Source organism: Triticum urartu, chromosome 5A, assembly GCF_056163025.1.
Source record: "Triticum urartu cultivar PI428250 chromosome 5A, HENAU_Tu73, whole genome shotgun sequence".
In the NCBI taxonomy this organism is placed as follows: Eukaryota; Viridiplantae; Streptophyta; class Magnoliopsida; order Poales; family Poaceae; genus Triticum; species Triticum urartu.
Genome location: NC_141877.1, coordinates 658423057 through 658440148, shown reverse-complemented (window position 1 = coordinate 658440148; position 17092 = coordinate 658423057). Strand labels below are relative to the sequence as shown.

The window sequence follows — 17092 nt, the reverse complement described above, 5'->3', positions numbered from 1 at the left end:
CTGGTATAAATCATATATAAAAATTTCCTGCCAAAACATTTGGGTGTACAGATGTACACCCTTGACCCCATGTGGATCCACCCCTGGTATTACGCTTGGAAGTTTCATACACTAAATTTTGTTGAGGTCCAAGGTGTTGAAAATAATTCATTTCCAAACATTTCCTTTTCAGGCACATATTCACACCTTCCGCGGGAGGATACTGGAAACTATACTTAGTTTAAGATTTTTTATTTTCCAGTATGGAGTTGTTTACCACATGCATGCAGGCAAAGAAAGTACATCATTATCGGTATGTTTGTGTTTCAGCACTGTTCTGCTTGCTGACATGAAATTCACTGACAAATGAACATGTAATTTTATGTACCAAAGATACTGCAGTTTCTTTAAGCACTTGCTATGGCAAAGTCTATATTTGTATATATCGTTGATTGTCTGATCTTCCACTTGTACTTTAGAAGATTACAAAAATATTTTCTTTCATTTCTTATATGTTTAGAAGGAAGACCATGTTAAAAATGGTTGCCATTTACTTAATTTAGTAGTGACCCCATTACAGCAAAATTAACTCAAAACACTAATCTGTTATTCTGTTACCTGAACCCACCCATAACGCATACACAGGTGCAATTCCGGCACCGCATAAAACTGATCTTGGATTGAATGTTAAGCATTGCCATTCTTTTGCTAGTTTTGGTCGTCTTAACTGCTTGAAAACATCACAGCACCATGTCTGATTCTACTATTTCCTTGAATGGGGTTTAAGCTTACCGATGTATCAGTTGTTCCTTTGAGAACAGTTGGGGAAGAATCAATTGCAAGCATTTGTTGGCCTACTTTATCAAAAGAAAAGAATACTAGAATAGTAATATCATGTCTTGGCACTGCAGGTATATTGGGTTTCATGGGCAGTGCTTGGAGGGCTTTTTGTCCTCCTAATGGTACGTGTATTTGCGATGTAATGCTTAACAGCCATACCTGGTTTTTACTGATCGCAGTGTTCACCTGTGTTGCTTTCTGTATTAATCTGCAGGTATTTAGTTTAAACCCCAAGGCCATGGTTCATTTTCAGTTGCTCCTGCGTCTGGTCAAAAGCATTGCACTGTTAGTGGTTTTGGCAGGTTTGGTTGTGGCAATTGCGATGACACCCCTCACTGTTTTAGATGTACTTGCTTCCATCCTAGCATATGTGCCTACTGGATGGGGAATTCTTTCGGTGAGTTTCATGTGGCAACTTTGGTACCATGAAATCCTGCATTTCGGAAACCGTGCCATTGTTCAAAATGACACTGGATAGTAAAGGCTAGTTGGTTATTACGCAACTTAAAACTTGGTAGTGGATCTGCTAATGTTGCGTAGGCAATGAAAGGATTTATATATAGAATGATGACACAGATGGTATATGTCAAGTCTTCCATGTGGTTTACCTTTGCATAGTAACAGAATGGTGCTCCATTGTTAGCTCGACAGGCGGAGATATCTTTACTACCGTACAACTGTTTCAAACACCATATAGATTTTTATCTCAAAGAAAACAAATCCAAATTTCAGGATACTAGAGTTTCTTACTAACCAAATCTTTATCGATCTTGTTTTTGCTTCTGCAGATTGCTGTGGCATGGAAACCAATTGTGAAGAGATTTGGTTTGTGGAAAATAGTGCGCTCGCTGGCTCGTCTGTATGATGCTGGCATGGGAATGATCATTTTTGTGCCCATAGCCATCTGCTCCTGGTTTCCCTTCATCTCCACCTTCCAGACACGGCTACTGTTCAACCAGGCTTTCAGCAGAGGTTTGGAGATTTCTCTCATCCTGGCTGGCAACAATCAGAATGCAGGCATATGATGGTGGCATCATCCATTTTTTGAATCCTCACCCAGATCATGCACCTTCGTAGTTAGTTGATCCCCGGTTCTGAGTTAGCAGCAGATGTATATATCTCCGTGTTGACTGGCAGTTATTTGCTATGGCTGTATATGTATATCGCCTGCGACATTTTTTGCACTCATGATAGTTATAGGAGGTGGTGTTATTGAAGGAGCGGGTGCTGAATCATTGTTAAAATAGCTTGTTTACTTATGTTAGTTTGTTTAGATAATGTTGTGAAACTGTGGTCTGCACATCCGAGTCATCTTACGTGCCACTAAGTACCATGGGGCTCCGAGGTCATTCTTGCTCCCCTTTTTGTACCCCCTCTCATGCCTTCGCTCAACCATGCCGTAATCCTTTTTGGAGGCTGGCATAGCGCTGAATGAACTTTGGCCGATGGCATGGCCGCTGACAAGATCTATGGCCGCGGGCCTTTTAAAAATTTATGCGTGGACATGAAATGGGTCGCGCGCTCTATGGCCATGGGCCTTTTAAAAATTTATGCATGGACATGAAATGGGTCGTGCGCATTGGGCACATGGCTGATCCAAATCAAAAAGATGGTGGACGTCAAGCGGGCGGTTGGCCTGAACGGACAAAAAGTGGACAAAGCGCGCGTCCATTTGGGTCCGCGTGTTGTAGTTGCTCTTATGCAATGTGGTGTTGGTTGTGGATTCCTATCTCTCCAACGGTGACTATCTCTGCTCCAAGGGAGTGAACATCGAAATAAATATTTGTTTCCCTGTGCCTTCGATTGTCCTTAACTGTAGCTCGTTCATTTGCGTTTTACTTTGGTCCCTTACGTTGCAAGCATCATAAATAATGTAGAGACCCATTCACATCCTGCCCCCTTCGCAGATCCATCTTGATCCTTTCAGACAGGAGGAAAAGCATGAGGCAGTGGAGAGATACAATAATGCAGGGTCAATGCTGGAGGACTTCATATAAAACCAAACAAAGAAACTACAAAACTTAGAACTAATTGTGTCATTTTGCTATTTTCACATTCTGGTTTAAAATTTGCTAATTAAAATGAAGAAACTCAACCATAATCAACAATTTGGGGATATTGACCTTTTTATGTGATGATCAAATTGGATGAATGGTTGAGGACATCACAAACAATATTGACCTTTTTTCTCTATTTTTTGTATACACAAACTTTTGAATAGTCCCTTTTGTAATATTGCGAAATGAAATAATCATAAATTAGCTACTGATTTATCATTCTTGTCTCCATTCTGAAACAACATTTGTTCCGTTGGATTTTCTTCACTCGGAGGTACCGATTCTTTTCTCTTTCCCCAAAGGAAAAGATAGAGCCCAGCTAGAATCATGAACATGCCCAGAACACTGCAGGCATGTAAACAGATCGATTATTAATTACAAGGAAAACTCAGCAACAATTTTTAAGAAAATAATGTTAGTAATTGGCAATGCATATTTGGGTATATACCTACGGTCTTAAGAACGTTAGCCAAAATCAGCACTTTTTAACATAGGATGGAGAGAAGTGGTAAGCATACCTCCCAACGGACAGATCATGGCCGAGAAGCAACGAGTCAAGAATAGTAGTGAAGAACACCGACACGGCGCAAAACATGGCCGGATAGGTTGGCCCACGCTGCGTGATGACCCACGAAATCATCACAAACTTGGCAGCAGTGTTGAGTATTGCCTGCAGCAAGATGTAAATGAGGACCTTCAACCGAGAGCCAAAAAGTGAACTGATGCACAACAAAAGGAATAGCCGAATAGTTTTACCGAGTACACAATGGTGAGCAAGCTCATGTTCCATTTGAGCGCCCATGTTGCCTTCTCTCTGTTCATGGCAACCCGCACGACAGCCATTTGGATGCTCCCCACGAAGCATGTAGCGACCGTGGACCAGTACTTGTATGGGAACACTTTTAGCATCTGAGCCTGCTCATTACAAACCAGGGGCAGCGCCAGGGGTCTTCTTGGGTATTCGGTTGAATACCCAAGATTTTGACAAACCATTGAAATTTTATATAAAACAAGCGATTTTTTTTTGCAAAACAGTGATGATTTGGGCAAAATGAATACCCTCCTTCAAAATGAATACCCACCCTGTAGAACCTGGCGCCGCCACTGTTACAAACTCATATATAATTAAGCTGTATTTGTCACTTTGCCAAAGAATTAAAAAACGTAATACTCCCTCGGAGTAGTTGAATTTTGCATGAAATACCTGTACAAAAATAATGATATATAGGTAATACTATTTATTTGAGATTTTGCAATAGTGAGTTGTTGCTTATATGTTTGTTATATACCTGTACTGTATACCAAACGGCGAGGCTGAGGCAGCTTGTGATGAGCAAGACGGTTCCACGCACATGGTGGTGACCAAACACAGCTCCGGCTTGTTTGGGGTGGTAGCCGATGATATTGGTGGGCCAAAGGTGCAGCACCTTGCCCTTGTACAGGCTGATCACCAGCGTTCCTCCAACACAGACTAGGGTTCCAATGACCTTGATGTTCCCCACCAGGCTCCTCATGTCCAGTGACTCCTCCTTGAAAAAAAGATTATACGGTTGTCGCAGTTCCTTCCTATATGGTCCCAATATTTCTGGTAGGTGCTGCATTATATTTCCATCTTGTTTACCTGAAAAGGACCGCGAGGATGAATGTGGTAATCGGGATGATGTTATAGAAGTTTATCGCGTATCCTGGCGATGTGTCTCTGAGGCCAATGTAGTAGAGACCAGGAATTGTGAATCTGGAAGGAGAAAGCAACAATCACTACTACTTTGTGGGCAGATATTAATCAGAACCATTGCTGAACTAAGATGATGTGAACAAAACGACTAACCCCACAAGTGCACTGGTGAAAATCCATATGAATGCCTTCAATTTAAGCTCCTTCAACTTTCCTCTACATCAGGTGATGAGGGTAAGTAAACAGATAATCATTTGCAAAATGTTTCTATATCACGACGAATTTTGATATTTACTTGCCAAATGTTCCCTGTCATATGACAACCATGAGAAGGAGAAAAATATGCTAAAATAACAGTAGTTAATTAGAGCTAACTTCTCAAAGAACATCGCCAAGGGAATGGTCAAGATGGCGCCAAGGAAGAAGCGGTATGTGAGCAAGGTCCAAGCAAGTGATCCACTGTCCACCACGACTTTCGTGAGCAACACCAACCCTGTCGTGAAAATTTGGACCAACACCATGAATATGTTGGAAGACCTTGTCCTCCCGCGAGACAGACTCGGGCACGTCCGCACGCTCTCTGCCCACGCGGTGATCGTGGCCACGTAGAGCTAGGCCACGACCCCCTCTCTCTGTTGTACTCTCTTGTGTATATAAAGGGCAAGACCCTATGACCAATTCAGTGTGGTGAATATTACCATTCTACTTGGCACTAGAGCAAGTTCTTTCCTTCCTGTCCATGGCCGGCTCCCATGCCTCTGACGCCGGCTCTGACTCCGGGGAACTGCCCCATGGCAGCGCACCGCTGCCCGCTACTTTCCCCCCTCCCACCTCCTCTCCGCTGCCCACCACCTCCAGTTCGCTGCCCATTAGCACCGCTCCCCCAGCCACCGCTCCGCTGAACCTCACCGTGTCGCCACTCGGGGCGGCGCTCTCTGACGGCACCTCCTCCTCTACTGCGCCGCCGCCATCAATCCACGCCGTCAACATCGGGGCGCTGGATCCCATCTCCGGCAACTACTCGAAGTGGCGCCGCATCATGTCCTTCATCCTCCGCAAGTCCGGCGTGGAGTGCCATGTCCTCGTCCCTGCGATCCCCTCCAGCAGACGGCGCAGTGGCGCCACGACGATCTGCAGATCCTTCTCATGATCTACGGTACGATCACCGATGAGCTCTATGATGTGATTTCTACCAAAGATACCACTGCCTATCACGCCTGGGTCCCGCTCGATGCTTTCTTCCGCAACAACCTCGCGGGCCGCGCCGTTCACGTCGGCGCCGCGTTCCGGTCCACGGTCCAGGGCGACCTCCGGATCGGGGAGTACCGTCGGCGCCTCAAGGCGCTTGCCGACGAGCTTGACGACCTCGACGAGCACGTCTCCGACAAAACCCTGACCCTGCAGCTCATCCGCGGCCTCTCCCCGCGGTTCCAGGTGATGGCGTCGCTCCTCCTGATGCAGGTCCCCTTCCCCAACTTTGTCCAGGCCTGCTCCAGGCTGATGCTGGAGGAAATCAACATGGATGCACGCGCCCGTACTGCGGGGACCACCGCCCTCATCGCCACCACCGACGGCTCCTCCTCGGGCGCTGGCGGCTCAGGGACTGCTGGATCAGGAGACCGCGGCGTGCCGCAGCAGCTGCCGCAACAGCAGCGCCAGGGCGACCGCTCCGCCTCCTCCGAACACGGGGGGCGCGGCCGTGGCCGTGGGCGTGGCTACGGCGGCCGTGGCGGGCCTCCAACCGCTCCCTCTCCGTCGCAGCAGCCCTGGATGGGGTATTTCGCTCCGTGGGGGACGCCGTTTCCTCCCGCTGGCCGCACTCCCTGGGTGCCGCCCAACGCCGCAGGCGTGCTCGGTCCACGGCCCGGCGTCCTGCACCAGGCCTACCCCATGGTCTACGGCGCGTCCCCGGCGTACGGCCCGGCCCCTCTCTACACCGCGGCGCCACCACCCCAGCCACCCTCATGGGATCAAACTGGGCTGCTCCACACCGCCATGAACAACATGTCCCTGCAGCCTGCTAGCGCCGGCGGCGAGTGGTACCTCGACACGGGTGCCTCGAGCCACATCACCAACAACGCAGGTAACTTGAGCTCGTCTTGTTTTTCTTCAGAGCACCCATCCATATTGGTCGGCGATGGTTCGTACATGCCTGTTCTTGCCATCGGCACCGCTTCCCTCCCACCCCGCCCGTTCAATCTCAACCATGTTCTTTTCTCCCCCTCCGTTATCAAGAATCTTCTTTCTGTACGACAATTTACCACTGACAATTCCGTTTCTGTCGAGTTTGACCCTCATGGCTTTCTTGTGAAGGATCTCGCGACCAGGACCCCTCTCATGAGGTCAAATAGCTCCACCGGCCTCTACCCGTTCTTCGGCGAGTCTCCTACCACTCTCACCGTTGACGTGGGCGATCTGTGGCATCGGCGCTTAGGGCATACTAGCCGCGCCTCCTTATCTAGTTTAGCTAAAGATTTTCTTTCATGCACTCCTAGTATTTCTTCCCCAGCCACTTGTGAGGCATGCCAGCTAGGGCGGCAGCCACGACTTCCCTTTCCTACCTCTAGTACCTTTACTACTTCTCCGTTTCAGCTTATCCATAGTGATTTGTGGACATCACCGGTTCCTAGCTGTTCCGACTATGCATATTATCTAATCATAGTTGATGATTTTAGCCATTACTCCTGGAGCTTCCCCCTCCGTCACAAATCTGATGCTGCCGACATACTCATACGCTTTTATGCCTACGTGCTGACGCAGTTCCATCTCTGTATTCAGTGTATACAGTGTGACAACGGGGGTGAATTCCTCAACATTCATTTACGCTCCTTCCTCTCCGAGAACGACATTTCTCTCCGTCTCTCCTGCCCGCACACCTCCCCCCAAAATGGCAAGGCCGAAAGGGCTATTCGCACCACCAACAATATCATGCACACACTCCTTCTCCAAGCTCACATGCCACCGGAGTTTTGGGTCGAAAGCCTCAACACCGCCACACATCTCCTCAACCTTCGCTCATCGCGCGCTGTTGCCAACAACACCCCTTATTTTATGCTCCATGGCGTCGCTCCCACATACGATCACTTACGCACCTTCGGTTGCCTCTGTTACCCCAACCTCTACGCCACTACACCCCACAAACTAGCCCCACGATCTCGTCGTTGCGTCCTCCTCGGTCTCCCTCGTGAGCACAAAGGCTATCGTTGCCTTGACCTCGAAATGCCGCAAGTTATCACTTCCCGACATGTCATTTTTGACGAGGGCGTTTTCCATACACCGATGCCACACCGACCCCTCGTGCCACAAAAAATCCCGTGACCCGATCCCCACACCCAATCCTCCTCGATTATCCCACGGCCACTCCGACCGAATCCACAGCGCACCTACCTCGTACGCCTCAACCAACCCCGCGGCTCCCCCATCCCCTCCGGGATCGCCGCCCGCCAGACCTGCACGCCCATCTCCCACGGGATCCGCACGCCCTACCCCACCCACCACCTGCAGCTCGCCGCCCGCCAATCCTGTGCCGTCCCAACAGAGCACTACCCCACCCACATGCGACAGCGACCCCCCATCCAGTTCATGCTCGCCACTTGGCCGTCCCCTGCCTCCTCGCGCCGTTCCAATCACACCACGGCGCAACACCCACACCATGCAGACCCGGGGCAAGTCCGGTTTTCTGCAGCCCAAAGCCCTCTTCTCCCCCCACTCTCTCATTGCCGAGGCCACTAGTACCGCCATCTCGCCCATCCCTTCTTCCTACAAACAAGCCCTCAAGGATCTGAACTGGTACGCCGCCATGTGCGATGAGTTTCATGCTCTGTTGCAAAACAATACGTGGTCTCTTGTTGCTCGTCCTACAGGTGCTCATACGGTGACGGGGAAATGGGTCTTTCGCCATAAGCTACATCCTGGCGGCACACTCGCCCGCTACAAAGCGAGATGGGTGCTTCGTGGCTTCACTCAGCGACCCGGCATCGACTTCTCGAGACCTTCAGTCCGGTGGTGAAGCCAGCGACGATACGGGTCGTCCTCAGCCTCGCCGTGTCGTCGGACTGGCCCATTCACCAACTGGACGTGAAGAACGCTTTCCTCCATGGTGAGCTCGACTCCGTCATCTTCAGCCAGCAACCCTCAGGGTTCGTCGACGCCGCTCGGCCCACGCACGTCTGCCAGCTCCGAAAATCTCTCTATGGGCTGCGCCAGGCGCCGCGGGCATGGTTCCAGCGCTTCCACGCCTTCATCCTGTCGCTCGGCTTCCATGCGTCCAAATGCGACTCATCCCTTTTCATCCTCCACAGCGCCGCCGGCACCGCGTATCTCTTGCTGTACGTCGACGATATCCTCCTCACCTCCAGCTCCACCCATCTGCTGCGCTCCACCATAGCCGCCCTCCACGCTGAGTTCGCCATGACCGATCTCGGCGACTTGCATCACTTCCTCGGCATCAGCACGCACCGCACCAGCTCCGGGCTGTTCCTCTCGCAGCAGCAGTACGCCCTCGAGATCCTCGACCGCGCCGCCATGCTCAACTGCAAGCCCGTCTCAACACCAGCCGACACCAAAAGCAAACTCTCGTCACTCGCCGGCGCTCCTGTCTCCGACCCCGTGCTGTACCGGAGTTTGGCCGGCGCCCTGCAGTACCTGACATTGACACGGCCAGACCTCGCCTATGCCGTGCAGCAACTCTGCTTGTTCATGCATGATCCACGCGAGGCTCACTTCACTCTTCTCAAGCGCATGTTGCGGTATGTGCGCGGCTCCGCTCACCTCGGGCTCCGCCTCCGGCGAGGCAGCAGCACCACCAACCTCGTGGCTTACTCCGACGCTGACTGGGCCGGGTGCCCGGATACGCGGCGTTCTACATCCGGCTTCTGCGTCTTCCTCGATGACAATCTCGTCTCTTGGTCATCTAAGAGGCAGCACACGGTGTCGCGCTCCAGCGCGGAGGCGGAGTACCGCGCGGTGGCGCACGCCGTGGCTGACACTTGCTGGCTTCGTCAACTTCTCCGTGAACTGCACCGGCCGCCAGCGAGCGTGACGATCGTCTACTGCAACAACGTCAGCGCCATGTACCTCTCCTCCAACCCAGTACAGCACCAGTGCACCAAGCACGTGGAGATCGACCTCCACTTCGTCCGTGAGCGCGTGTCCTTTGGCGATGTGCGTGTTCTACACGTGCCCTCGACGTCCCAGTTCGCCGACATATTCACCAAGGGGCTGCCGACTGCCGTCTTCACAGAGTTCCGGTCCAGCCTCAACATCGTCGAAGACCCTGCTGTGGCTGCGGGGGGCTGTTGGAAGACCTTGTCCTCCCGCGAGACAGACTCGGGCACGTCCGCATGCTCTCTGCCCACGCGGTAATCGTGGCTACGTAGAGCTAGGCCACGACCCCCTCTCTCTGTTGTACTCTCCTGTGTATATAAAGGGCAAGACCCTATGATCAATACAGTGTGGTGAATATTACCATTCTACTGAATATGGCAGGCCACCATTCCTTCACGTTCGTCGAGCCCCCCATTGTGTATGTCTGTCGCTGGACGTGCGTGATGGAGAATTGGAGATAGCCTTTGAGCAAAGCTACAGGGAGGGAGTGGCAAAGCTACGGGGAGGGAGGGGAGTGCTGGCTCTGACTCACCAAGTGAAGTGCTTGTCATTCTTTATGTGTGAGCTAGTGGCGTGCATGTACAGAGAACTTATGTTTGCATGATGTCTACACCCTCTAATTTTTCTCTTTATGTTCGAGGGATATATATGAGAGTTATTCCTCAATCTCTAAAAAAAAAGATTTGAATATGGGTCGGCGGTGCAGGCTCTGTTAGCTACACAGAGAACTTGTGTTTGCATCTAATTAGCTATACTTTCTAATCTTTCTGATTTAGGGCCTGCTCTGTTAGCTACATGCCTCCACTTCTTGGGATATTGTGCACTTTACACCTTTGCAGACAATTTGATTGGACTTTGTATCGATATCAATGCTCAAACAATTGTCTAAAAAAATGTGCAAGTTATATAATCATCAGGCATCGCTAATTTATATCATCAGATGTAATTTCAGAGCGTAGTATTCATTTTTGCGACCGTGAATGTCACTTCTAGACCATATTGTCTATTTTGCTCTCTCAGTTTTGATTTCATTACATTTCAGACTGGTAAACGAGTATGAACTATGAAGAGTATATCTTCCGTTCTTCCAATTAATTGATAAAGTAATCCCTAGTCTTTTGTTGTAGACTTGGTTTCATTCGAGTAATGAGCTAAACCTATATCATGTAGCCTGTAGGATTCTAGTGGAATTAACTTGAAAGCCTTTCGTGGTGAAATACTCGTTCGGCGGAGGCGGACTTCCAAAGACACCATGAGCTAAAACCGTACTGGTAAGTAACCAAATGAGAAACATGCAAGGTTGTTGTCATGAAAGATTAGTGAGATTCTGGGAAAATATGTGTGGCATCAGATTCGATATGCTTACGATTTCCACGCCTCCAAACCCAGTAGCTTCTTTGTCCATCAGGAAAGAAGACAAACAGCCTGTCTAGCTAAACTTGGTTTGGAGACTACACAGTACAGTACACATGCTGGCGACACGGCGAACGCAATGGACAGACACGCCATAGACAAACACAAACCATATATTGGTCCAACAGGGAAGAACATAACAGATCAATATAAATGCAAAGATCATGCATAATGTAGTTTCTGACTATCAGGTGGTGCTAGACTGCTAGTGTATCTCATCTCATCAGTTTTAATTTAGGAGCGTAATTTTCATTGTTGCGGCCATAAGTGTTATTTGTAGACCATATTATCTAACTTTGTGGCAATGATAATGAATACATGCTATAGGTGTTTGCAAAGTTTGGTTGTCAAATGACATCCAAGGAGCTTCGATGTAACGCCCTCGATGCGGCTATATCTCCCACGTGTCGAAGCACGACTTAAAGGTATAACCGCATTGAAAGCAATGTCGCAAGTGAGGTAATCTTCACACAACCCATGTAATACATAAGGGAAAGAGATACATAGTTGGCTTACAATTGCCACTTCACACAAATACATGAATAAAGCATTACATTAACCAGATACAATCAAGGTCCGACTACGGAACCCAAAATAAAAGAAGACTACCCCAAATGCTACACAGATCCCCGATCGTCCCCAACTGGGCTCCATTACTGATCAACTAGAACGAAACAACATAAAGGATAAGATCTTCATCGAGCTCCTCCTGAGCTTGGTTGCGTCACCTGCTCGGTAACATCGGCACCTGCAAACTGGTTTTGGAAGTATCTGTGAGTCACGGGGACTCAGCAATTTCACACCCTCGTGATCAAGACTATTTAAGCTTATGGGTAAGGTAAATGTATGATGTGGAGCTGCAGCAAGCGACTAGCATATATGGTGGCTAACAACGCAAATGAGAGCGAGAAGAGAAGGCAAAAGCACGGTCGAACAACTATGATCAAGAAGTGATCCTAAAACAACCTACGTCAAGCATAACTCCAACACCGTGTTCACTTCCCAGACTCCGCCGAGAAAAGACCATCACGGTTACACACGCGGTTGATGTATTTTAATTAAGGTCAACTTCAGGTTTTCTACAACCGGACATTAACAAATTCCCATCTGCCCATAACCACGGGCACGGCTTTCGAAAGTTCAAATCCCTGCAGGGGTGTCCCAACTTAGCCCATCACAAGCTCTCACGGTCAACGAAGGATATTCCTTCTAGCGGGAAGACCCGATCAGGCTCGGAATCCCGGTTACAAGACATTTCGACAGGTAAAACAAGACCAGCAAGACCGCCCGATGCGCCGACATCCTGATAGGAGCTGCACATATCTCGTTCTCAGGGCAACACCGGATGAGCGCTTCATACAACTAAAACCAGCCCTCAAGTTTCCCCGAGGTGGCGCTGCAAAGAACTCTAGTTCGGACCAACACTTAGACAAGCACTGGCCCGGGGGGGTTAAAATAAAGATGACCCTCGGGATGCGCGACTCCCAAGGGAAAAAATGCTTGGTGGCGAATGGTAAAACCAAGGTTGGGCCTTACTGGAAGAGTTTTATTCAAGACGAACTGTCAAGGGGTTCCCATTATAACCCAACCGCGTAAGGAACGCAAAATCCGGGAACATAACACCGATATGACGGAAACTAGGGCGGCAAGAGTGGAACAAAACACCAGGCATAAGGCCGAGCCTTCCACCCTTCACCAAGTATATAGATGCATTAATTAAATAAGAGATATTGTGATATCCCAACAAAATATCCATGTTCCAACATGGAACAAGCTCCAATCTTCACCTGCAACTAACAACGCTATAAGAGGGGCTGAGCAAAGCGGTAACATAGCCAAACAATGGTTTGCTAGGATAAGGTGGGTTAGAGGCTTGGTTCAACAATATGGGAGGCATGATAAGCAAGAGGTAGGTATCGCAGCATAGGCATAGGAAAAGAGTGAGCAACTAGCAAGCAAAGATAGAAGTGATTTCGAGGGTATGGTCATCTTGCCTGAGATCCCGCAAGGAAGAAGAAACGAGTCCATGAAGAAGACAAGCAGACGAAGTCGAACGGATCCTCACAAACGCGTCATAATCGGAACCAACCCGAAGAAGCAACACCGGAAAGAAGCACACAACATAGTAAACAAACCAACACATGAACATGGTATGATATGTGGGATGCGGTATGTGATGCATATGCATGATTTGCAAAGAAATGATTTAACCTGGCCTCAACTTGGAAATCCAAGAGTGCCACTGGAAAGGTGAGGTGATTTCGGTTGAAATCGATATAAAGATCACCGGAATCGGATGCACGGTTTGGAAATGGCAAGCAAAACAAATATGGCACCGGTCTGTGATAATTAGCAAGTAACCATCTAAATGCAACAAGATAAATATGCTACAACACTCAAACATGGTAAAAAAATACATAGCATGGATCCACTCAAGATGCTTAACAAAAGATGAACACTGAGCTACGGCTAAATCATCCATTAACAGGCTCAAACAAGCATGGCAAAAGTGCAAATGATAACAGGTTTCAGACTTAGTGAAATTAACACAAGTCTGGAATTTATCATCAGAAAGCATACTTTAGAGCATGAACAAGACATGCTACAGGAACATATCATGGCAAAGAAAGGCATGGCATAAAGCTATTCAAAGCACTTAACAAAAGTCCCTTAGTGACCTTGAGCTAAAAGGGATCAGAAAATACAATTGCAAGCATGTGAACATACCAAAAACATAAACAGATTCAAACTTGGTGAAAAACTGAAGGATGGCAAAACAGTTAACGAGTAGGCATGTTTACGAACTCGATGCACTCACTACAAATCATGACATGACAAACTAAGCATACAACCATCAAGAAGACATGACATAGAAGCTAGACATGGCAAGAACAACATCATAGCACGCACGGATCAATAGCAACATCCTCGGCAAAATCGCTAAACAAGTTAACAATCTGCCAGGAACATTTTATAGCAAAAGTAGAGCTCGATTGACTCAAGCTAGGGTGCTCCATAAATGCAAACAAAGACATGGATGGATAGAGCACCACAATGTTAACAAAACATCCTTACTGATCATCCTCAAAATAGGCACAGATCACTAGGAAACAACATGAACATATGGCATAACAACAAAATCAGGACAAGGACTTTGTGAAATTCTAAATCCCTGAAATCAGCATTACCGATGACGCTACTTTGCAAGCTTGTGATGGTCACCACAAATATCACAAAAATACATGGCAAACACCACTGTAAGTATGGCATGGCATATAACAAAACATATGTAGAGCTCAGGATCATAGCATACACACATTAATCATGGCAAAAATGACAAAAGCCTATTTGCTGAAACAGATCTGGCAAATTCCTCAAATAGCCCTCTTCCAATGACATTTCGGGCATCAAGATGAGCTGAAATGAAAATGATGCAATGAGATGAAATGATGTATTCGTCGAGGCGAACATTTTGATATGCTACACGCGCAAATCGAAGCCACGGATGCAGAGTTATGATGCGATGAAAAATGCCAAAAGATTAGGGTTCGGAGGAAAAAGTCAACCGAGTGGAATCTCCAGATCCAGATCTGGATCTCGCCGTTACTGTAGCAGTTCGCCGGAGTTGGGTCGCCGGAGACGAGGGAGGTGGCCGGAGCAATGAGGGAGAGGAAGGAGCTCGCCGGGGGGGGGGGAGGCTCGGCGCCGGCGATGGCGGCGGCGGCGCCCGGCAGGGAGGCGTGGAGGCGCGGGACGGCGGTGGAGGACGGCTGACCGGCGCGGTGGCGCGGCGAGCCGGCGCGGTGGCGGCGGAGGCGGACGACGACGGCGGCCGTCGCGGTGAGGAAGAGCACGGGCGGCGGCGCGCTGGGCCGCGAGGGCCGGCTCCGGGCTCCCCGGGCCGCGCGGTGAGAGGGGGCGTCCGAACCAATGGGAGGAGGACACGTGGCGGCGGCGGGACAAGCCGGACACGTTCGGCGCCGGCGGACGTTGTCCGGCGCGCGGAGGAAGAAGGAGGCTAGGGTTTCGTCCGCGAATTTCGGGGAAGGCCACATATTTATAGGTAGAGGGAGCTAGGAGAGTTCAAATGAGGTGTGTTTTTCGACCACGCGATCGTGATCGAACGACCGAGATGATGGAGGAGGTTTAGGTGGGTTTTGGGCCAAATTGGAAGGGTGTTGGACTGCAACACGCACGAGGCCTTTTCGGTCCCTCGGTTAATCGTTGGAGTATTAAACAAAGTCCAAATGACACAAAACTTGACAGGCGGTCTACCGGTAGTAAACCAAGGCCGCATGACAAGTCTCGGTCCAATCCGGAAACGTTTAACACCCGCACACGAAAAGAGGTAGAAAGGGAGACCGGGTGACATAGGAGCGCCGAATTACAAAACGGACAACGGGGAAAATGCTCGGATGCATGAGACGAACGCGTATGCAAATGAAATGCACATGATGACATGATATGAGATGCATGACACGCAAGCAATGACAAGGCAACAACAGCGAATAACTGAAGGACACCTGACATATCGGTCTCGGGGTGTTACATTCGAGCTCCTTGGATGTCATTTGACCACCAAACCTTGAAAACATCTATAACATTTATTCATAATCATTGCCACAAAGTTTCAGATTTTTTTAAAATGTTTTGCTATGTTTTCGGCCGGGGGCGTAGCCATTACTTCACCTTGATTCCCTAAAGATGCGATGACCGTCCATACTACTTATAGAAGACGTTGAGCAACTGGAGGGCGCACGAGGTTGCGTTGTTGTCATGGAAGACTCGTAAAATAGACCCTTGGGAACATATGTGCGTGGCATCCATTTCAGATTTGATATGCTTACAATTCCCACCGCCAAACTCAGCAGCTTCTTCAGCCACCAGGAAAGAAGACAAACGGCCTGTCCAGCTTAACTTGCCTGGAGACTACTCTCCCGTTCGGAATTACTCGTTTAAAAAATAAATGTATTTAGATTATTTTAGTTGTAAATAGATCCATTTTTATAATAAGTAATTTCGAACGGAGGGCATGATAACAACACGGCGAACGCAACAGGCAAACACAACACGCCATCCACCCATAGGCACACACGAACCACATATCAATATAAGTGCAAAGAAGGAATTCGATCACGTCACGTCATGAAGATAGCTTTAGATCAACCAGGAATGCATGCATGCAGAAATAAGTACTTTCTCCGTTAATTTTATACTAAATCAACGACAATTAATATGAATTGAAGAGAGTAATAATAAAAATCTTGAAGATGAGATGCACGGGTGGTGGTGAGTAGAGCAGCGATGACGTACGGCTCAAAGATGAGGGCGAGAAGGATGACGAGGACAGCGCCGAGGAAGAAGCGGTAGGTGAGGAGGGCGAAGACGAAGAGCCCGGCGTCGACCACCACCTTGGTGAGCAGCATCTGCCCCGTGGTGAACAGCTCGATGAGCACCATGCAGATCGCCGGGCCCCACTCCAACTTAAACGACGACCCCATCGATTTTGGATGATCAGCCAACAAGAATAGTAGGAGTTCTAGAGGGGATGGAGCGAAACTAGTGCAGCAAGGAGAGGGAGTGAAGTAACAAACCAGGCACCAGGGGAGAGATTCTCATGGAATCGGGCGAGCTGATCCCACGCGGGCCCACCTGTCACGCACTGGTAGGCATGGGAGCTGCACGCCGTGTGTGACCCATTCTTCACTCCTAGATTCACCCTCAACCGCTACACTAATTCAGCCTGTTTGATAGATGGTAGATTCAGTCTATTGGGTAGATTCTTTAGTCGATTTTACTCTTCAAAACAACAGGATGATATTTTCTCTCCTTGGTCGAACGAGCTGAAGGAGATGTACATGCACGGTCGTAGATTCACTTGGTCGAACGAGCGGGAGGTGCCGACCCTGACTAAGATTGACAGAGTCCTTATTTCGGTAGACTTGGTCGAACGAGCAGGTGTTTTCCACGAGGGTCTCAGACCACGCTCCTCTGCACCTTTCTACGAGCGCTGGTTTTTGCC

The 17092-nt window shown here is 48.9% G+C and overlaps 2 protein-coding genes across 4 annotated transcripts in view; one reads left to right on the top strand and one right to left on the bottom strand.

Annotated features, from left to right (window-relative positions):
• The window catches only part of GSL10 (glucan synthase-like 10), a 35660-nt gene extending 33541 nt beyond the window's left edge, over positions 1-2119 (top strand). For both annotated transcript variants that reach the window (XM_087522277.1, XM_048676816.2), the window contains 4 exons: positions 173-292; positions 891-941; positions 1034-1216; positions 1608-2119. In XM_087522277.1, the coding sequence (XP_087378403.1) occupies positions 173-292; positions 891-941; positions 1034-1216; positions 1608-1844 (591 nt within the window). In that variant the 3' untranslated portion in view covers positions 1845-2119. The remainder of the gene's footprint in view (positions 1-172; positions 293-890; positions 942-1033; positions 1217-1607) is intronic.
• Positions 2120-2382: 263 nt separating this feature from the next.
• On the bottom strand, positions 2383-16599 carry LOC147973845 (WAT1-related protein At5g64700-like). Of its 2 annotated transcripts, XM_087522279.1 has the most exons (8): positions 10034-10072; positions 4927-5078; positions 4705-4767; positions 4498-4611; positions 4166-4442; positions 3633-3791; positions 3395-3546; positions 2383-3221 (listed from the first exon to the last, which is right to left on the bottom strand). In XM_087522279.1, the coding sequence occupies exons 1-8, from the start codon at positions 10070-10072 to the stop codon at positions 3071-3073; spliced, it is 1107 nt and encodes a 368-aa protein (XP_087378405.1). In that variant the 3' UTR covers positions 2383-3070. The 2 variants fall into 2 exon arrangements, with proteins under 2 accessions (XP_087378405.1, XP_087378404.1); XM_087522278.1 differs by lacking the exons at positions 4927-5078; positions 10034-10072 and adding an exon at positions 16384-16599.
• Positions 16600-17092: the final 493 nt, after the last annotated feature.